Source organism: Ananas comosus, linkage group 4 (genome assembly GCF_001540865.1).
Source record: "Ananas comosus cultivar F153 linkage group 4, ASM154086v1, whole genome shotgun sequence".
Taxonomy (NCBI): domain Eukaryota; kingdom Viridiplantae; phylum Streptophyta; class Magnoliopsida; order Poales; family Bromeliaceae; genus Ananas; species Ananas comosus.
In genome coordinates, this window is record NC_033624.1 from 4,165,009 (window position 1) to 4,188,338 (window position 23,330).

A 23,330-nucleotide genomic window follows, 5' to 3' on the forward strand; every position below is an offset into this window, starting at 1 on the left:
ACTTATAAGTACGAAGACAATCGTACTCATAAAAGTATAGCCGGACTCTCTCTCTCTACATATATAAGCCTAAGATATATAGAGTAAAACTGAAAATATTATTAGTAGTAAACGGACTTCGTTACCATTTATTTATTTTTGATGATTGGCACAGTTGAGAATGATCTATACCACTTAAATTATTTAGAAACTAAATTTCAGATCTTTTCGACATTATTAGCCTAATAATAAAAAAGGTTTCAAGAACAAGAATTAAATTACAACATCTATTCATATTCCTTATTCCTTCCACACCACACACACAAAAAATAGAAAATAAAATTAAAATAAATCAAATGAGTTCCAAGTCCATGATATAATGTTACAACTGAGAATCTAGGAAGAAACTTTTTATTGAATTCAAATCAGGGAAAAGAAAAGAAAAAAAAAAAAAAAAAAACTCGAGTTATCGACAAAGTACGAATCGACTAAATAAATGCAATGATTCATAAACTCAAAGGCTTATTTTTATTTTGCGAAGATCTACATCGAAGAAATGACGATTACGCGACGTAAGTATCATCTGTAGTGTGCCAGTATCTATTAGTGAACCACATCGAATCAGCGGCCACCGCGTTCCCGTCGTGATTCCGATGCCAGGTATAGTAAGCATGTGTCTTGTTCTTGATCTCGAAGATGGCGTGGCCGAAGCTCGCCTCTCTAAAAGCCGAGTAGCTCGGCTGCGGCTCGGTCATGCTGCGAATTTTACGCGAAAAATAAGTTGCGGATTAGTATCCTATCGTCGATATATGAATCATTCGGAAAAAATCATCTTACTTACTTGGTAGCGAGGCCTTCGAGGTTCCCTCCGTCGCCGATGGTAACGTAAACCGGAGCCGATAAATCAGGAACCGGCGTACACTTTCCGTTCACAATGTTATATGCAATGTTCGAAATTCTATGCTGCGAATGCGAGAGCAACAAAAGCAAATCTCAGCTACGAAGTTTAACTCAGACATTGTCGAATGCGAAAAACAAACTTCGCGGTTCATTTGATTAACTAAATATGAGAGAATTAGAGAATAAGGAGAGGGTTTAGGGGCTCACGCTGCGTTCGTAGGCGTGGACGTGGCCTGCGAACACTACGTCGACTTTGTATTGCACGAACCACGGCTCGTACATCACTCTCATGGTTTCGCCTTCCATGTAATGGTAGTTGTAGCTGTTGTACCACGGCGCATGCATGAGGACGATCAACCACGGTGTCTCGCTTCGGTTCACTTTCGGTAGCTCGGCTTCGAGCCACTTGTATTGAGGTGTGTACTTTCCTAAAAATCAAAATGGACAAATAGTAGAGGTAGAAGAGAGAGCTCAATAAGTTGGTGTGTTGTTAAAATCCGAGAAAAAGGTTTTCGACGGAAAACGCCATTTCCATAGTTTTTGTTTTCCTGATAAAAACGAAAAAACAAAAAGGAGATTTTTCCGTGAAATCTGAAAAAAAAAAAAAAACTACTTTTTGTGCGAACCAAATAGACAAAAAGTATTTATCCAGCCAGAAAGTCATTTTCTAGCTTTTTCTTTTTTCCACGGAAACAAATACGTTCTTAATGTTTGGATGGAACATAGAGTGGGGAAAGCGGTCGACATCCCCGCAATTCCACAAAACACACCTAAAAAGGATGAAATTCTCGCTTAGTATCGGACGGTCAAAATATCCCCACGCGAACGTCGACTAGTGCTATTGCCGTGGTTAATAAAATATTCCTCAACCTAAAAATCCTAAAAACCGCCATAAACCCTAAACCCTAAAAAAAACCCAAGAAACCAAATCATATTATCTTATTCGGGGTTGTTCAGTATGATTTTTCAGTTTAGAGCCAAATAAGAACATCGAAGCAACTCAAGCAGTGTTTGCGTCAACTCGTATTTAACAACCGTGAAAGTCGTATAAGACATGATTCGGTTAGTCGTACCGTACGCCGAATATGAAGCCAAAACAATGATGTATGCCGAAGCTCTTTTAATGGAATACCAAAATGGAGATGTGCTACCGGAAGCCTTATACGGAACATGATATCGGTGTCGGTACGGTTTGAATGGCTTAGTTTCACCCTGCAAAGATACCAAGAATTTTTTTAAAAAATAAAAACCCAACTTTTCCAAAAAATTGAAAATTTTCGAATGAGAATAACATTTCGTGGTATTCAAGAACGGACTTTTTCGCATTCTCTGCAAATTACGTAGCACATAACATAGAAAAAAAAACTGGTATATATAAGATAAAAGTGTAAACTTGCATAACAAGAATAACTAAATCATAAAAACTACCAAATTATTCGATTTTTCAATTTTTTAAGAAAAAATTCAAATTTAGAGATCATTCTGAGATTGTCAAATGAAATTAAGTTTGCATGTCTAAGGATTATCTCTGATTTTCAATATAGGTATAAAAATAATCAAATTATTGCGCTCCTTCTTTGACTATCTGACCTTTCAAAATTTTGATTTCGCTACTCAACCTTTCAATTTGTTTGATTCGAGTCGGTCATCAACAATTTGACTTCAAAATTTAAGCAAAATATCTTACTTTAATGAATTCATAGTTGCGAGAATTGCATAAAGTATGTTTAATAAACCTGTCAAGATGAACAACATATTCAAATTTTGAAGTCAAGAAACCGTTGACTAACTCAATCAACTCAAGTGAAACAAATTGAAAGGTTAGGTAGTAAACCAAAATTTTGAAAGGCCGGATAGTTGATTCAAAATTGTCCATAGTTCAGGTAAGTTATGTACATTTTTACCTTAAATTTACTTTCGCCGCAACACCAACCTAGTCTTATACATAGGAAGTAAAGCGCAACTCATGAGTCATACTACTCTGCTAAGTCTATATATATATATAGGGAAAACTTCAAAAAACCCCCCTGTGGTTTCGTAGTTTCTCACTTTGCCCCCCTGTGGTTTAAAATGTATCAATTTGCCCCCCTGTGGTTTCTTTTTTCTTTTTTTCTTATCAATTTCATTATTTTTTTTTCTTAAATCAGTTATAAAGTTAAAATTAAAGGGTACTAAAGTGAATATTTGATAAATCTAGATGGGTATCTGAAGTTTTTTGTATATAATTTAATGAAATATTAACGAAAAAGCTACCGAAAAGATAAAAACGAAACCACAGGAGGGCAATTTGATACATTTTAAACTACAGGGGGGCAAAGTGAGAAACTACGAAACCACAGGGGGGGTTTCTGAAGTTTTCCCATATATATATATGTGTGTATGTGTGTGTGTGTGAGCAATAAACTTTCCACACTCACAATTTCGGGAGCGAAATCGATCTCGTGATTGCCCGCAGTCCAAATCCAAGGTTGATAGGCGACGCTCCTCTCAACGAACCGCCCCCACGTATCCCACCTCACGTTGTCGTGATTTGGATAGTTATCTGCATAAGAGAGGTCGCCTACGAAGAGCACCGCCTCCGCATTTGGGTTCGACTGGTAATGAGAAAGCGTAGAGTTCGAGTCATAACTCTGACCAAGATCACCTGCACATATATCACAAAAACATCAAATGGTGGTGCATAAACAAACACTCATTGGACTTGGAAACGACTACTAAATCCATTCTCAGATCATTGCATGTGTTCAATCTCAATTATGCAATTTTACGAAGCAAAACATATTCATCCATACATAGTTTCGCAGATATTGTGATGCTGTCGAAGACAAAGTAGTGAGAGGTGTTATCAGGTTTCAACTTTCCAGCAAAACAAATGAACATAATCTAGAGCTTACGCACTCGACTTCTAGTCGAAGACCCTAAAAGTTTTAAATGAATTTCAGAAAAACTACAAGCTATTTAACGATTTTAGTCGATCAAAGGAGATGGTGGAATTACCGATAAGGCCAAAAGTATACGGAACATCCGGACCGGGTTGAGGAGGAGTTTTGAACCAGAATTGCCTCACTGTATAACCAATCCCTACTGCGTAATAGTACTTCGTGTCGAACTGCAGCGCAAAATAAAATGAAAAGAAGTGTGATCATCCGTCGATCGTGTACTGAAGAGGAAATTCGTTGGTTATGTCGAAAACGAATGCGTGTAGGGGAGATCGATGCGCACCTTCAAATCTTCGAGAGTGCAGTGATGGATAAATCCCGAGGTGTAGTTGTAGAACTTGTACCGAGTATAAGATCCCTTAGCCGAGTACTCGAGCTTGTCCTTCGAAGTCCCGAAAAGAACAATGCTAGAGCCGCGCTCGCTTGTAGTGACCCATGATACAATCACAGCAGAGCCATCATGGTCCCCTTGAGTTATATGAACCTTCGCAAGAAAAAACCGAAAAAAAGGATAGTTTTTTTTGTTCTTTTAATGTAATTTCGATTAACAAAATCCTATTAAGATGAGGAGAAAGAACAAACCAACATCAAGTTTTATATAGGAAAAAGGCAATGTGAAGAGATTAATAAGAACTCTGAAGAATCACAAACAAAATAACAAAAACAAATTAATGCTCAACTTGGGAGAAGAATCTACAAAATCATAAATTTAAAAAGCTAGGATAGAGAATAAATTGAAACACCCAAAGATACAAGTACTAGAGCATAAGTGGTTTAAACAATATATATATATATATATATTGCATTTTAATATAATTAAAGCATATTTAGGCACTCAAAAATATAAAAGATTGGAAAAGAAAAAAAAAAAAACAAGAATCAGGTATGAACAGATAAATGAAAATGTATTTAGCATAGCATTAAGAAACAATTAATTGAGATTACAGTGAACAGATATGGATCATGCATTCATTCATGTTTCATAATCTATAACTACATGAACCAACATAAAATCAGAAAAACACTATCATTCTCATCAACAGCAACAATAAACCCACTTGGATTGAACTAGAACTTGGCGCGCACACAAAAAAAAAAAAAAAAAAAAAAAAGAACTCCTAAATGATCACAAAACCGAAAACCCAAATAGATGTAAAGATCAAAAGAAGAGTTTTGGAGCCAAAAAATTTAGAACCCCAAAAAGGAGCAAATAACTTTATCTCTCTATTTCTAATCCCAAGAAACCCAAATAGATATTGAGATCAAAAGAAGAGATTTTGATCCCAAACACAATTGAAGGATTTGACACAAGCGTATCACAAACCTTAAAAATTCAAATGGGGAATAAGATCAAAGAGGATCTTTTGAACCCCCAAAAGGGAGCCATCTCTCTCTCTCTCTCTCCCCCTCTCCCTCTAACGGTCTAACCCCAAAAGCCCAAAAGAAGAGGTTTTAAACTCAAAAAGGAGCCACCTTTCCTTCTCTCTCTCTCTCTCTCTCTCTCTCTCTCTAACTCCACAAACCCAAAAATAGAGAATAAGATCAAAAGAAGAGATTTTGAACTCAAAAAGGAGCCACCTTTCCCTCTCTCTCTCTCTATCTCTCTCTTATACCTGCTGCGGAGCATTGTAACCGGGGGGTACACGGAACACATCGCTGTCCAGGGGCATATCAACGGTGGCCGCGAGCTTCCTCACGTACCTGCTCGTGACTCCTCCTCCATCGCACCTCAACGCGAAAACAACGAAGAAGAAGAAGAAGAAGAGACCCAATCGCAAACAGGGGAGCTTAGGCGCCCTGCTTCGGCCCATCCTCTGTTTCCTCTGTTCTGCGGCTTCTGCTGTGGAGAGAATCCCAAATGATGGAGCGAGGGGTTCGGGGCTTCTCCCTATCGCGTATATCAGTATATGGAACGTGAAGAGCGAGGGGAATATCCCAAGAAGGTGCGGAGATATCGCATTAAATACGCAAGCGAGATGGAGAGAGAGAGAGAGAGAGAGAGAGAGAAGGGGAAATGGGAGAAGGAAAAAAAAAAAAGAAACAGGGTAGAGTGAGAAAGAAGAAAGATAAGAGAGAGAGAGAGAGAGAGAGAGAGAGAGATAAGGATTTGAATGGAATTTTCTCCTCTCTTTTTTTTTTTTGGAAGGATTTGAATGGGATTTTTCTGGGTTGGATGCATTAGCTGACTTTGGAATTCACACAAATTATAAAAGAAAATAAAAAAAAATTAAATCATTGAAATTCACATGCATTCGGATTGAGGTTGGGAGGCCATTTTTGGGATTTTTTTTTATATTTGACCCTGTCAAAAAAAAAAAAAATTATAAATAGTTCTATTAAATTTATAATTATAAATTTGATCATATCCTCCCACATAGCCGCCACATCAGCGCAAAATTAAACACAGTGGATTATTGACCGTGTTTTGCGTGTTCCATATTTATATTCTTCTTTTTTTTCTCTTCAATATTTATAATTTTTTGTAATATATATATTTTTTCTAGACACGATGAAGCATTCATCGTATTTGAACACATTTACCGTGTTTAGATACGGTGTAGATCAACTTCAACGGCTCCGATCATCGATTCGGAATCTTGATCATCAAGAACAACTTGATAGAACAAATGCTCATATCATATTAATAAGATAGTAGCATTAGCCATATATATATATATCACTATAAAATATTAAATTATATATTTACACTCACAATTTTAGTTATTACATATATTCCTCTCTCTTTGTTTACAAATTAAATATCTTTTTAACTATAATAAAAGATTATTTATTATTTTTAATATTTTTATTTTAACTTTTATATTATTCTACGTGAATCGTAAAATTATAAATTCTAAGCAAAATATTTAAAAAATAGTCCAAACAGTAAAAATTTAATGAACAACTAACAATAGTCCATCTATATGAATAAATAGGCATATTTTTTAGTTCTAATAGAAATATATTTGATAATTAAATTATATAGAAATAAATTAGTAATTTCAAAATCCAAATAAAATTATCTAAAAAAAGCAAAAAGCCACAAATTTCATCACCAACTCCTTACTATCATTCATCTACACATATAAAATCGGCTTTTTTTTTTAAATAACTTTCACTTATATATCCCTTACTGCTATTCAAAATTTGTAAATTTATTTTTTATTTTTTAAAATATATTTTTAAAATTTTAGTTATATTTTGATCAATGAGAAATAAATTAAATATTTTAAAAATTTTGAACTCCTTCACTGTATAACGGTCAACTCATTATTAAATAAGTGGGGCCCACTTTTATTATTGGTCTAATAATAATAATAATGTTTTTTTTAAAAAAAAAGGGGGCTTAATCATAAGAGTGCTTATTTGTTAATACGCTCACGTGTTTTGATACAATCCACGTTAATAAGACGTGTTTAAACTTGACACGTATTAATTATTCATTATTAATATTTGATTAATTAATTAATAAGAAGCAGAGAAGCTTCACTACTTTCACACGCACGTGGGAGCCACAAGTTGACCATTTATTTATTTGGATTAATTACATATAGCTACTTGTAAATATATGGAATAATAAATACATCCCTATAATGTTCAACTTTTTATACTTGTTCCTACAAAAGTCCAGATCCGTTAGAAAAAAATATAGTTAATCAGAGTCCGGCTATGATGCTTGTAAAAGTACAAAGTATTTGGTGCTTGTAAATTTTTTGCTGTTAGATCTACGCCTTTAATCATTTTCACCTGTTAGATTATACCATTCAACCAACCACCCAGTTAACCCTAGGGGGCCCACATCATCTTAACCGCACATTCCTTAATCCAAGGGCTAAAAACTTACAAGCACCAATGACTTGGTACTTTTAAAAGTATATGAGCTCAATTTTAGTTAATCATACATAAAATACTTAACCCTGATTAGTGAATATGATAAATTGACATTTTTAGCCCTTTTATATTACTTGTGATGGTAGAAAAAAAGAAAATGATTGTTGGAGATTTTTAGAAGGATATTTCTGCATAATTCGAACAGTTGGTGCTTTTGGAGGAATATATTTGCAATGGCAAAAATTTCATTTTACTTATTTTCTATTAAAAAGTAAGCAATTCTCTAACGATAACAAACGAAAGAGTCAAATATGAATATCACAGGACTTTTGCAGAGATAAACATGAAAAGTTAAAGTTTGTAGGGATATATTTGCTATTCGATATATTTACAAAGATCTGTATGAAATTAATCCTATTTATTATTGAACTATTTATGTTATTTAATTATGGGTAAATTGCAGAAACTATACAATGGGTGGCACTTTAATTCTCAATTTTTAATTTATTATAATTTTTTATTTGTATTTTTAGAAATATTATAATATTATAATAAAGGCTTATAATCCAATTTAATTGGATGCATATTATTATATCACTAACATACAAGGGACATAACAGTGTTATGATTAATGATGCGTCAATAATTAAGATGTTACATTTCTTTTACATGAACGATATATTAAAATTTAGTAAATTAAATTGAATTAGGGGACTTAATTATAATAATTTTGAAAATTTGAGCTAGAAATTAAAATTTAAAAACTAAAGTGTCACCTGCGGCGTAATTTGAAGACCAAACATATAATTTATCTTATTAAAAATATTGTATTAAACTTTGGTAAAAACGTTTAAAACTTATCTCAACTATCACCAATTTTGGTCTAACTATCTGATATTTAAAAATTTTAATTTTACTATCGAACCTTTTAATTTATTTTATCTGAGTCAATCAGTGATCTTTTAAGTTCAAAATTTCAACGCATCGTTTATCTTAACAGGTTTAATTAATATATTTTATATAATTTTTGTAACTATAAATTTATTAAAATAAATAATTAGCTTAAATTTTATATTCAAAGAGTCATCGAATTATTTTAATCAAACAAATTGAAAAGGTTGGGTGTTAAAATCAATATTTTGAACGGTCTGTAACAAAATCAAAAAAGTTTCTAATTCATATAAAGTTTTGGGAAAACTTCAAAAAACCCCCTTGTGGTTTTAATTTTTTTCACTTTAGTACCCTGTGGTTTAAAATGTATCAAGTTAGTACCTTGTGGTTTCTCACTTTATCACTTTAGTACCCTGTGGTTTAAAGTGTATCAAGTTAGTACCCTGTGGTTTTGCATTTTATCACTTTAGTACTCTGTGGTTTTGATTTTGTATCAAATTAGTACCCTGTGGTTTTTTAAACTATAGGGTACTAAAGTGATAAAGTGTGAAACCACAGGGTACTAAAGTGATAAAGTATAAAACCACAGGGTACTAATTTGATACACTTTAAACCACAGGGTACTAAAGTGATAAAGTGAGAAACCACAGGGTACTAACTTGATACACTTTAAATCACAGGGTACTAAAATGAAAAAGTATGAAACCACAGAGGGGGTTTTTGAAGTTTTCCCTAAAGTTTTATACGTTTTAACCTTAAACTTTTCTCAACAACCTTTGTTTACTGTAGTGTCAAAAGTTTTAAATTGGAGATTTTTACCTTTGAGCATTCAAATCCAATTTCTGTTAGGTTAAAATGCATAGACACCCCTTGAACTTTTAACATTTTTTGAAATTGACCCTTAAAAACTTTTTCTTATTTGATTTACACCCCCCATTAGTAATTTTGGAGAATTTGTTAGAATCGAATACTCATAAGAGATGCGTGCGATTAAAATTTACTTTTTCTTAAGGTAGAGCAATTTTGCATTTTTTTTTTTTTTGATTTTCACTAAAGCAATTTTTGATCACCTGTGATCCATCGTAGGCGTTTAATACTAACAAATCTCCAAAATTCCTAATGTAAGGAGAACCTAAATCAAATGATTTATAAATTGAGGGGTCGTAAATCAAATAAAATTGATTTCAGGGTCAATTTCAAAATGAGTTACAGTTCAGATAATATCTATACATATTAACCTTTAAAATTCTTTAAAATATTATAGTTAGCCCTAATAAGTACTATTCATAATTTTCAAGGATATTCTAAAATTACGAAATCTATCTATTACTATATACTAAAGTAGAACCCTTAATGAACTCTATGTAAAAAGCTGACACGTGGCGTTTTATATGTTTGCCACGTGTCAAGCTCAAATATAGATTTTTTATTTTAGAAAAAAATTTAGATTTTTTAAGAAAATAATATCTTTTATTATATAGAAAATCTACGTGTTAAGCTCAAATATAGATTTTCTATTTTAGAGAATATTTCAAATATGTTTGCCACATGGCACTTTATATGTTTGCCACGTGTCAAGCTTAAATATAGATTTTTTATTTTAGAAAAAAAAATTAGATTTTTTAAGAAAATAATATCTTTTACTGTATAGAAAATCTACGTGTTAANAAGCTCAAATATAGATTTTCTATTTTAGAGAATATTTCAAAGTCACCTATAATTATGTTGTGCGGATATTACTACTTTAGGGAATATGACTACTTTAGGAAAAATAAAATTAAATTTTTTAAGGAAATAGTATCTTTTACAATATTATTAAAAATCACCTATAATGAATGAAGGTGATTTTATTTCAAAGTCACCTATAATTATAATTATGTTGAGATATTTGAGAAATTTATGGATATTATGTTGCGAAAGAATTGGCGGTGCGGATATTACGCGTGAGAAGGAAAATATTTATCTTTATTTTGGAATAAATTATTACTTAGTTAATTATTTAAAATGATTGGTTGAAAATTTCTAGACATAAAAATATTAGTAAAAAATGATAGAGGCATTTTTGGTAAGAGGAAAAAATTTAAAACTCACATCACTCCTGTAATTTTCTTCGCTCTTAAATATTGATGCTTTAAAATAGAACATATTATTTCCCTACTGTCACTTCTGTAATTTTCATTTCGTAATTTTTTTTCCTTCTGTCACTCATGTAACTTTTCATCTTTATGCAACAAAGTTTTTTTTCTTTATATTTTCTGGAAACCAACATCTATACATTTTTGAATCTTAAAAGTGATAGTAGGAACATAATATATGCATGCTTATTCTAATTTGTATCAAATATGAAAGTTTAGTTGATTTCATTATATGCTTAAATATTAATATCATTTGTAATTTTTCATATCAATTTTAGTTATCATTTTATTTCGCACATCAATATGTAATGTAAATTATTTTGCATACCAATTCATAGATAATAGAGCAGGATTGAATTTTGCATTTTAGTTGAATATTTATTTTGGTCCAAATTTTTTTTTCTCTAGCTTGTGTACTTTAATATGTACTATAATTAAGGTTGATAATATATTTTTTTATTTGTTAAAAAATATAAAATTAATTAGAAAATCTTTTTGTTATCATCACATAATAATTTTTATTATTCTATATTATTATATTAGCCGTGCATCGCACGGGTGAAAATCTAGTTTTTTTCTAAACTCCAAATCTCATTAGTAAAGGGATAACCCGTTACCCGTTTGGTTCCCCTTATCCCATCCCTTATACCCAAACAAAAAAAAAAAGAGGAGTGGGATAACCCGTTAAGGGGTGGAATAGCAATCCCACCCGGGATAACCTGTTAAGGGGTGGGATAGCAATCCCTCCCCTCTCTCAGGTATAGGGGTAGGAATAGAATAGCTATTCCCACCCCTATTTAATTTTTAAATTTAAAATTTAAAATTTAAATTATAAATTTTTAAAATTTAATAATTTGTAATCTTAAAATTAAAATTTATATTTTTAAATTCTAAATTTTAAATTTTAAATTTTAAATTGATATATATTTAAATTTTTAAATTTAAATTTTAAAATCTTATATTTCTAAATTTAGCCTTGATCTTAAATTTAAAATTTGAAATTGAAAATTTAGAACTTTGAATTTTCGAATTTGAGATTTTTTAAAAATTTAAATGTTAATTTTGTATTTTTGAAATTTAAGTGTTATATATTCAAATTTAAAATTTTAAATATAAAATTTAAAAATTTTAATTCAAATATAATAAAGATGACAGTATCATTACTATCCTTCTTATTCCACTTACTTCAACCAAACACTATTTTGCTTACATCTAGACTAAACTCAATACTCAACCAAACACAAAATTACTCTATACCCACCTTATACCTCATCTTATATCTATCCCTGGAATAATTAGTTCTTATTTATACCTGAACCAAACGACAAGATATTTGAAAGTTTTTTTGAAAATTAATACGGATATTTTGGTCAATCAGAAATATATTACATATTTTTAAAATTTTGAAAAAGTATAATATTATTTAAATATTATTTCTTAAAATAGGAGGACCAATTGGACATGCCTAATAAGCTAAAGATTTGAAGAATCTTTGTAGTGTGGGACTATACACCCAGTTGCCCACCACTACTCTTTTTTGGTTAAAGTCGGCGACGATTTGCGTGGCCAGCGTTTGAATTCGGCGCCGAGATGCCAACTGAAAGATTCACACATGCCCACTTTTTCAAATTTGAAAACTGCGCTGGAGGGGCCTGAAAAGGATATTATGTGTGGTGGTGGTGGTGGTCTCGGATTTACATCTTTATTTCAGTTATGACTTATGTCCATCCTATCTTTTATTTATTCTTTACATATATTTATATGGTCAGACATAACTTATCTAAACTATAAATCATTTTAAATTAGCCATATAATTTTTTAAATTTTAAATTTTACTATCTAATTTTCAATTTGTTTGATTTTAGTCGGTCAACGACACATCGACTTCAAAATTTGCAACTTAGGCTTCGTTCAGGATTGCAGGGAAATTGCGTTACGTGCGATGAGAAAGAATGTTGAAAGAATGTTGAAAAAATATCCTGTTTGGCTCCGTACGTAATATTGCGTCCGCTTTTCTACGGTCCCACTGGAGAACGCAGAAAGATATCCCTATATATTTTTTCCTCAACTCCATTTTATCTTATAGCGTTAAATAGGCCTCAATATCAAACTAAGCCTTACAGTATTAATTTCATAAGCTTTCTTGCCGTTGTCTGAAAGGGACCACAGACAATGATAAGAAAATCTACTGTGAGTTGCAAATTTTGAATTAAAAGTGTCGTTAACTTACTCGGATCAAACAAATTGACAGCTTGGGCAGTAAAATCTAAATTTTGAAAGATTAGAGCCAAATTAAAATCGTCTGTAGTTCAAATAAGTTCTATATGTTTTTACCATATAAACAGATAAAAAATAGGTAAAAACGTTTCAAACTTGCTTAAATTATGAACTATTTTGAATCGACCGCCAAATCGGCCGGTTCACTGATTGAGTCAAACGAAGGTTTTTTGGATGGTATTTTGATTTTAAGATATTGATCATTTAAAATCAATTGAAGAAAGAGAGTGTGTGCCTAATTATTTTTTTAGAAATGAACTTAGCTGGAAGTATAAAACGATTATGCTATGAACTTGGGATCTCGGGTATCATCCATCGAGCCCTTTATCGCCTGCACTAAAAAAACTGTAAGTGAGAAAAATTAAATAGTAAAATACATGAAAAAATTGGGCTCTACGCATTGACCGTCCCTAGCGCAGGTAGAAGCGGGGAACAGCATGATGCTAGCTTTGGCCTAAAAAAAGGAAAAAAAAAGATGTGATACGATTCTGCATCTAAAATTTTAGGGGTTGACTTTCCATTAGAATTTGAGGTAGTAAACTGTTACTACTATATGATGAGCCCGTTTGTTTATCCGTAATCGATTTTCGGATTGAAAATAACTTTCAGTTGAACTTAAATTTATGCGAAAATTATTTTTTCTTGCTATTTGTTCGATAAGAAGCCAAGTTACAGAAACTTTTCACTTGAATAATTTAGGTCCTGATTTCCCCTGAAATTATCACCTGAACTTGGTTCTTCAACTTCTGCATATTTCTGCAATCATATCGCTGATCTCGACTTTCTGCAATCGCATCCCTTAAGATAACCATCTTCACCCACTTCCAAGAGTAAATTGCACTGTCGGCGCACAAACTTCTAGCAGCAGTTTCACTTCAGTCGCAAAACTTTGATAAATGTTTCCAAATAGCACTTTCTGTCAATCCACATTGAAGTTCACCAACAGCGACGGCGACATGGCTGCCCCGAAAATGTAAACCAGCTTACAAAGAGTTTTCTCAGAAGCGCGCAAACTCCGTCTTTCGGCCATGTCGCCGTCACTGTTAGCGAATTTGCCAAGAACTGACGGAAAGGATGCAATTTGAAACAAGTCCAAGTTCGAGGGTTCGGTCGTCCGCTTTGAAGTTTCAGGACAAAAGTGAAGCTCCGCTAGAAGTTTGGCGCGAGCAGTGCAATTTAATCCCAGTTCTAGAAGAAGCTGAAATGAGTAAGCCACTCTAACAACACAAAGTTCTGCACGCAAAATAGAATAAAGTATCTTTGTTCTGCTGCTCCATAATACATCTAACAAAGACATGACAAAAACAAGCTCTTGTGTATTTCGCTCGAGTCTCCGTATACACTCTTGTAGATTGCGGACATTTGCAAGAAGGACAGCTTGCAGATAGACTATAGTACAGTACTGCCGCATGTAACTACCGATCTTGGAAAGATGCGTTCATGAGGTTGATCGCCGAATCCATGAACTGCAAAAGGCACAAGTGTAAGTTACTCTAGTGGTAAGAAATTGTGAAGTGCTGCAAGTATGCAAAACGCCGAAAGAAGTTGTCATATTACTGTAGCTGTTAGGCGCTACATGAGTCATTGTAGTAGAGACCAACTATTTACAGTATGGGAGTCATTAGTAGTAGCTAACATAAAATTAATTATCATAAAGGATGCAAAAAGGCTAAGATGCTGCAAAGTCTTGAAGAAAAGAGAGAGAGAGAGAGAGAGAGAGAGAGAGAGAGAGAGCACCTGAGCCAAGAAGGCAGTAATGCAGGACTAAAACAATGCGAAAAAAAATTGGAGTATAATCACGAGAATTTTTTGTAAATATAAATGCTAATCTTATTAGAGAGAGCAAGTCGGTAGTTTTTATTCACTCAAATTGTGCCTAAGAAAGGAATAACTTACTTTTACACCGGAAATTTTAAATGTTGCGACTTAAAGATTGTGGGCATTATTGGGGGAAGATTACATAAGGTGCTCCTTATTGAAGATTGTATTAGGGACTGGATTCCCCTCATCCAACTTGTCCTCTCAGTCCAAGCAATTAAGCCAACTTTTTAAGAATATTTTTTGAATAGCGAAAAGGACAGACTAATTTGATTGCTTGGATTGAAAGGAAAATTTTGATGAAGAGCATCCAACCCCTCACACATTTTTATATAAGAAGCACATTCTAGCCCGAAATTTTTGACACATCATGTTTATGAAACAAAAACTACAAAACTGGGCTTTCCCTATTATCTCTGCACCAAGCCTCTCTCTCTCCCTCTCTCAAGTTTTGACACAACATGTTTACGAAACATAAACTACAATGAGCTTCCATAAACTACAACTCTCTCTCTCTCTCTCTCTCTCTCTCTCTCTCTCTCTCTCTCTCTCTGTGCATACTCAGGGTCTCTAATTTAGCAGTCTCAGGGTCCACACTCCAATCTCTCTCTCCTTCTGGGCTTAGGCATTCTCAGAGCCTCCAATCTCCCCCCACTGTATCCCTCATACAATCTTGCATAAGTTCTAGAAATTTTGCATGGTATTAAAAGAAACACGCCAACTCTTTCTCAAGAAGAAATGAGAAATATGTCCACATCAGTCATTCGACTGGTCAGTTCCCCGGCTACCTGCTGTTAACTTACTTTCAATCCTACCTCCAACCAATCTAACTCAAAAATAAATCTGCCATATGTTTACGACATTAGGTTATGGATGTCCTGTAGTTTACTATTACTTTAGCGAAAAGACAATACTATTCTCTGATTTGCTTCCGAAGATCGAATAGTCGAGTTACAAAGTTACCTTTCCAATGGACCGTAGCTCCCGTCCAACAGGTTCCAGAAAGTTAAAGTTGACATCAATAGGCCAGACCTGCATACAATTTGAAAAAAATGGTGGCGCTACTCAAAAACTTATGGAAACTCAGAATGCAGATCTTGCTAAGCACGAAATAATAAAAAGCGCTAGTGGCAATACCGCACATTAAAGCTCAAATTTCAGAAAATATTAGCCGCATACGCGTGTAAATCCTAGGCGCTAGACGGAAAATAGGACCCAGTAATGTTCTTTCTAACTTTTTCTCCAAATAAATTACAGATTTGGTTAAACCTAATGGTCATCTTGATAAATTTAACAGTTAAAACACTTCTCCATCTGAGAACTAAAAACTCCTCTCTCTCTCCTCCGCTCTCTGTTCATCTCTTTCCTAGCAAACCAAACATGTATTCTTCAAAACCTATCATCATAGACATAAATATTTTTCGAACAAAAAACACTTTTTTCGTGAGAAATCAAACACCACCTTAGAGAGAAGAAAGAAGGAATGTTGCAATAAAGGGTTTAATTTGTACAACAGTAAATTATTTATCATCATTTGATATGCACAAGTGAGAAAAATATTTATGTCTATGATGATAGGTTTTGAAGAATACATGTTTGGTTTGCTAGGAAAGAGATGAACAGAGAGCGGAGGAGAGAGAGAGGAGNCACCTTAGAGAGAAGAAAGAAGGAATGTTGCAATAAAGGGTTTAATTTGTACAACAGTAAATTATTTATCATCATTTGATATGCACAAGTGAGAAAAAAAAAAAAAAAAAGAAGCTAAATTTCGGAAATTTATAGTCGAACCTTCAATCCCAGCAGCTTAACCGGCGTAATCTGCCCCGGCACAACGCAATCCGGCCCCGCCGCCTCAAGCTTCGCCTCCATGGCGAAACCCTCACCCACCGGATTCGGATGCTAGAGACGACGAAACGGAACGAGACAAAACAACAAATCAGAGCCTCGGAAACCCTAGTAGAAGAACCGCAACCAAAAGAGATCGGGTTCGTACCCTCATCACGGCGAGGGCGTGGCTGGTGCTAGGGTTCTGGGGGACGCGGAGGAGGGGGCCGTGGTGGATCCTCGGCACCGGCTTCTTCCCCCCGCCGGGGGCGACCCGCCACGGCACGTCGTCGGCGAGGAGCGCCCTCTTCGACGACGCGGCGGCGGAGGCGGCGGTGGCGGTCGACATCGTCGTCGTCGGCGTCGGCGTCGGAATCTCTGGATAAAGTGTAGGTGGCGGAGGTTGTGTTTGTGTTCTTGTACGTACGTTCGACTTCGCTATAAGGCTTGGTTTGGGTGGGGCTGGGTTGGGTTTTGTTTTTAGGGCTTGGGTTTTACTTTCTCTTGCATCTACATGGATTGATGTGTTGTGATTTTGTGGATGATGATTTTTTTTTTTGCTTTTTCTTGGATAAGATATTACAGAAATATCTATCATGTTTTAACGGTCAATTAAATTTAGTAACACTAACAAATATCGTTGGCTAAAAATTTAATAGTTATTATATGAAGTTTCAAGTTCAATATCTAACTATTTTATATTTTTAGTGACGGGAGGAGCACTTTAGACTGCCATCGACGAAAGGTGGAAGGAACGCTCGAGACCGCCACCGGTGGTAGAGACATGGCAAAAAATGTGACTTATGGTATGAAGGCGACGGAGGCGGAAGGAGCGTCGAGACTGTTGTCGGTGCAGGTGGGAGTAGCGCTCGAGGCTACCTTCGGTGGTGGAGACATATCACACGATCAGGGGTGGAGTCGAGGAGAGATAAGATTTTTAAGGTATATAGATCCTTTGGTCTATTTTTCAAAATTTTGATTCTAACCTGAAAAACAAAACCAAGAAAGTGAACCACTTTTAGGGATGTCAACGGGGGCGAATTTTCAAAAATCCTAACCCGAACCAGACTCCAAACTTGAAACCCGAACCCAAACCTAAATCAGAACCCGACAGATTTTAAAAATCCATATCCAAACCCTAATTCGATCAAAAATCCGAACCCGAAAATCCGAACCCGAAACAATTGTTTCTCTTAATTTCAAAATATATTATATTAAATATAATTTTTAAAATATAAATTCAAATATAACATTAAATTTGTATATACATATTATATATAATGTAAAATAAATTCGGGTTTGGGTTTAGGTCGAGTACAATCAAAATCCATATCTGAAATCATATTCGTCAGGTTTTTATTTTTAACATCCATATCGAAAACTATATCTATTTAGTATCAAATAAATTCGCTCAGATCGGATTCGAATAAAATTTTGGGTATTCGTACTCATTGACATCTCTAAAGGTGTCCGTGGAGGCGAGGACCGGATCAGGTCTGAATAGTTGATATACTGTACCTGTATCCTTAAAAAAAATTGTTAGAGAAAAAAAAAAAACAAACCCTACCTATTTAACTTCGCGTTGGATCCAAGTCTGGGTACTTAAATTACTAATATACCCATCGGATCTATTTGAGCGGGTTTGAATAGAGATTACCCGTATACTACCCATTCAAAATAGGGTTATGTATATATATATATATATATATATATATATAATTATGCTACTATACTATCAATAGTACCAAGCCCTTGGTACTATTAAGTTTTCGGCCGTTGGATGAAAGGATGTGCGGTTAGGATGATAGTGGTCCCCGGTTAAATTGATAGTGGTCCCCTAGGGTTGAGAGGGCGATTGGTTTAATCGTATAATCTAACGGGTGGAAATGATCAAAGGGTANCGCAATCAGCGACACACCCAAAATAGTCCCCGAAATTGGCCTATTTTGGCCTTTCGGGCAGCGTAAGTACCTATTGATGCCACAATAGATACTTGTGGGACACTACGAGACAGCATGAACGCTTTCTCAACCAGCCAGAACTTGAGATTCGACAAGTTGAAGAAAATCAACCCTATTTCCTCAATTTTGACCGCATTGAAAAGAGAGTAGCAAAAGGACGCTTCATTTGTGGTTTAACAAGTCACCGAAGATGCGGGAAGGTCACCGGAGAAGTTGTCCAGCAACAAAATCTCATTGCTGTGTGGTGATCGACCAAAAAGAAACGGAAAGAGGGAGAAAGAGAGAGATTGTATATATAAGGGAGATAGAAAATCTCGTTTGTGGTAAAAATGATGGCTAGGGTTAATCCGATCAATCTAGGGATTTGGGTCGCACTAAAATTATAAGATAGCCCTTAAATGTGTCCCCTCTCACAGTGCTTCACAAGCAATCCCATCATATCATGACAAAGGTTGCGCAAAAGCTCTCGAAAATTTTCAATTTTCAGCTGCAGTTTTCGAAACTACACATGAAGTGTCAATTTCAAGGTATTGCTGTTTCACAATAGAAAGTCCAATTTTGGAGAAGTTCAGGTTAAAATGTTCGTCTCAGATTGTAGATATCCATAGAGTTCGGCTTCGTTTGGTTAGAGTATAAGTAAGAACTAGTTATATCGGGGATAGGTACAAGTATGAATTTTCGTAGGAACAAGAGTATTTTTTTATTTGGATGAAAATATGAGTAAAGTTGGAACTAGAAAAATTATGTTTGGATGAAAAATGTGAGTATAAGGTGAAATAGTTGGTAGTTATAAATAGAAAATAATAATTTTTCCTTTATAATTGAATTTAATATTTTAAACTAATAATTTTAAATTAAAAATTTTAAATTTTAAATTTTAAAATTAGAAATTAAAATTAAAATTAAAAATCTCTCTCTCTCTCTCTCTCTCTCTCTCTCTCAAACACTTGTTCCATCCCAACCTGGTACAAGAGGGTGGGGGCCCCCAAATTGTGTTTGGGTACAAGAGGGGGGATAACCCCCTTATCCCCCATCTTGTACCCATTCCAAACAGAGTGTAAGAGGTGTCTGGCATCTTGGAAAATATTTTGAAAAATAAATTTTTTTTAAAAAATATTTTTTATACATCTAGTTCCTAGAAAAAAAAAAAAAATTTGGTATTAGTAAATAATGTACAATCCATATATTTATGTGGGGGATATTCTATCATCAAAATTGTGGGAATAAATATTATCTATAACCTATATGAATTCCCAATGTTCGTTGCCACGTGGCAAATTCTACTTCACTCTCACTAGCATGTAACTCTTCTTCTTCTCTTCACCAAATTTTTAATATATATTTTAACGGTTCCACTAATCAAACCTTTAATTAGTGTATTTAATGGTTCTACTACCATTTACAATTATATCGTTTCTATCTACAATTATTCATTATGATCATTTCTCTTCCTCCACTATATTTTTAATTAATGCAGACGGTTCCGCTACCAAACTTTCATTTACTATATTTAAATGGTTCCATTACCATCCTAATCTCTCTTCTCCAATTATTCATTATCACATTTTTTCTTTCCTCCATCGGACTTTTAATTCTTTATTTTCATTCTATTCATCAATTATCTATCTCTCATCTTTTGCTACACACCATCGCCTCTTTCCCTCCCTCCCTCTTTCTCTCTCACGAATGAGCGCCCACTTTCTTCTTCTGCCGTGGTCGGAGGGATCATCGTCGTCGTCACTATCACAATCACCGGAGAAGGCATCGTCGGGTCTATATCCTCCGCCAACAGTGAGAGACCTTTGGTGAATGTAGCAAGTGAAATATATAAGAGAATATTTAAATTTTTTTCATTATTAATTACTGTTATGGTTTTTATCCGCTGCAAAGCGCGGCTTCTTTCACTAGTGATTATAAAAGCCGAAAGAATATTTTGGTCTTATGTTGGTTAGTTATTTCTCCAATTAATGGTGAGATGATATGGCTTGAAAAAAGGGACAAAAATTTGCTGGGTAGCGTGCCCAAACTAATTAGTTTGGGCACGGTGCCGGATAGGTGCCGCATGTGTCGCGGCGCCCATCGCAACCATTGAAAAAAAAAAAAAAAAAGTTGGGGCCCTTTTTTAAGAAAGAGAGAAAGAGAGGGCGACACACGCGTTTGGGCACGCTGCCCAGCAAATTTTTGTCCTGAATAAAGAGCATAAAGGGTCAATTTATTGCGCGGGTACTTTTTGAATTTTTACAAAAAAATTTTTACTTCAAACTTTATTTGTTTAAAATAAATTTATACTCTTTACTGTGATCTTGAGATCTTGATTTCTTTTATAAAGTTAGTAAAATAAAGGCCAATTTGCATAAAAAATCCACTTATTTTGGGGTTTTGCAAAACCGGGCCACCTTTTTCCTTTTTGCAGATTCGGTCCGCTTTTTCCGCCGCCTGACCAAAATGCCCCTCCTATAAAATAGCCTCCCGCGTATTTCTTGACATACGTATACTACCCTGCCGTACGGTCTGGCGCGCATTAAATGACCCGTTCAATCTCAGTCATTTCTCGGAACCCGGACCACATCCACCCCCGCTATTCGCCGACCCCGCTGTTTCCTGTTTGGCTTTAATTCTTTAATACAATAACTCACGATAAATGAGAAAATATGCACGGCCCGAGCAGGGATAATAGTGCAACGCAAAGTGAAACGCCCGAAAAAATGGTGCAACTGCCATTATAGCAGTGCATCGCTAGGTCGCACCAGTGCGGTGGCTGCGGGGTTCGAAGGTCGGCGATGTGCGACATAAGAGTCGGCAGGCCAAGAAGCTCGGCGGCGGGGCTGGAAGGTCGCCGGCGCAGGACGCTTTTCGAGAGGCGCGACATAGCGGCTAAACGATTGTGCAAACTGTTCTTACGAAAGATCAGCGTTCTTATAACGCATGAATAGGTTCACAGATGAACGCCAATAATAGTGCAAGACAGAGTGAATAATAGAACAATATTTTTAAAAGAGTGCAAAGATGCTTGTAAGAGTGCAATAAGGTATAAATAATAGTGCAATCGATTTAAAAACGAGTGCAACGAAAGTGCAATAAGGTAGTAAACCAGTGCAATATTTTGAAAAGACTCGTACTAAGCTTATAAGGGTTCGTTGGAGAGGTTGATACAAGGTATAATAATAGTGCAACGCCAGGTCGGTGAAATGAAAATTTAATTTAAAGAAGGTTTTAAGTATTGTAACACAGATGAAAAGAGTTTAAGAATCTCTGCTAAAGCGTGTAACAGATGATACCTAGTACGAAATTTTCAAAGATTTGGCGTTAACATGAACAAAATAGTGCAAAAAGGTCGAAATTTATATTATTTTATGATGTAAACAGTGCAACATTTTATGAAAAAATATTGTAACTGGTAAATAGTGCAACAAATTCCTAAACAGTATATTAATTTGTGAACAAGAATTATATTTTCTTCTTTAAATCCGAGTACACGATTTTATACAAGTTTACACAATACAAAAAGAATTTGCCTACAATGAAAAATTCTATTACTTCAACAATAACAAATTGAACATAATAAAAATTATGTTACAGAAATATCTAATCATCGAAACTTGTCTGCAATTCCACGCGCACATAGCCTAAGATAACATGTATAGGCCAGGGGAGACTTCCGCAGAAGACTGCGAGGAGGAGATTGCAAGTAGAAGACTGCGAGGAGAAGACTGCGAGGAGGAGACTGCGAGGAGGAGACTGCCGAAGGAAACTGCGAGTAGGAGGAGGGTCGTTCGGAAGTGTAGATCCAGCAACGAGGCCTTAAGATTGATTTGCACTATCTGGAGTGCTTTATTTGCCTCAAGCCCTTTGGAGCTCCGCTCTACCATGAAACAAACAGTTCAATCAGCATAACATAAGAATCCATCAATAACAATAAAGATCTGTAAGAATTTAAGAACCTGTATGAGAGAAGGGCCAATGGGCTCGTGGCAAATAACGCATTCCAGATAGCACGAATCAATCTTAACGCCTCATTGCTGGATGGTACCCTTCGGAGCGAGCCGCCTACTCCACGAACTCTGCTTCGACTCCCTTCGCAGCGAGCCGCCTACTCCGCGAACTCTGCTTCAGCCATCTACCGTCGTTGCCTTAACGTTATGGATGAACTGTAGCCTAGTAACTATTGGTCAAGGATGCGAAGGCGAGGAACGGCGTTCCCGGCAGAAGGAAGAGCCGCGGCAGTGTAGGAGGAGGCTCCATCTCGTACTTCGGCGCTGCGTTTCCTCTTGCAGGGAACGCCGTTGTCGGTTCACCTCCTTCACCAAAGGTTGTGTTTCCGTAAAGGGAGATGCATCTGAAGAACCGATATTTAAAAAAACGAATCGTGGGCTGACAAACCCGCGAGTGCATCTCTTCCTCACTTAACCGAATATACCTTACACGTCACTCATCGTGCCTTCCACTAGCATTCAAATGCGAGGGGATTAAGGGTGCGACGCGCACGGCAATTATTAGTGCAATGTAGGGTGAAAGACCACAACGATGATTGCAATGGTGCAATGTGGTCGACATAATAGTTCAATGATATCAGAAAGCAGGAAAAGAAAGTGCCGCGCAAGTCATGTAATAGTGCAACGTCCGGTAAAATAGTACAACTAAGTTCATAAATGTGCAACTATGTCATACTAATAGTGCAATGGGTTTATGGAACAGCAAACACACGTTCTGGCGAATAGCGTGGATATGCGCTCCGACCGCAGCGAGCATTTAATGATTCTAAAAGTACGTAGCGT

General features: G+C 35.2%; 2 protein-coding genes across 2 annotated transcripts; both read right to left on the reverse strand.

Moving 5' to 3' along the window:
- On the reverse strand, positions 301 to 5,735 carry LOC109709361 (purple acid phosphatase 2-like; the record flags this gene model as incomplete). Its single annotated transcript, XM_020231572.1, is given in 8 exon segments — positions 301 to 735; positions 821 to 942; positions 1,087 to 1,307; positions 1,953 to 2,091; positions 3,297 to 3,523; positions 3,877 to 3,988; positions 4,102 to 4,302; positions 5,432 to 5,735. Coding segments are annotated over 8 exon segments (1,519 nt in total), but the record flags the coding sequence as incomplete, so codon positions are not given.
- LOC109709723 (verprolin) lies at positions 14,171 to 17,259 on the reverse strand (the record flags this gene model as incomplete). The annotated part of the gene is given in 4 exon segments (XM_020232054.1): positions 14,171 to 14,418; positions 15,734 to 15,802; positions 16,559 to 16,669; positions 16,764 to 17,259. Coding segments are annotated over 4 exon segments (660 nt in total). The 3' UTR covers positions 14,171 to 14,367.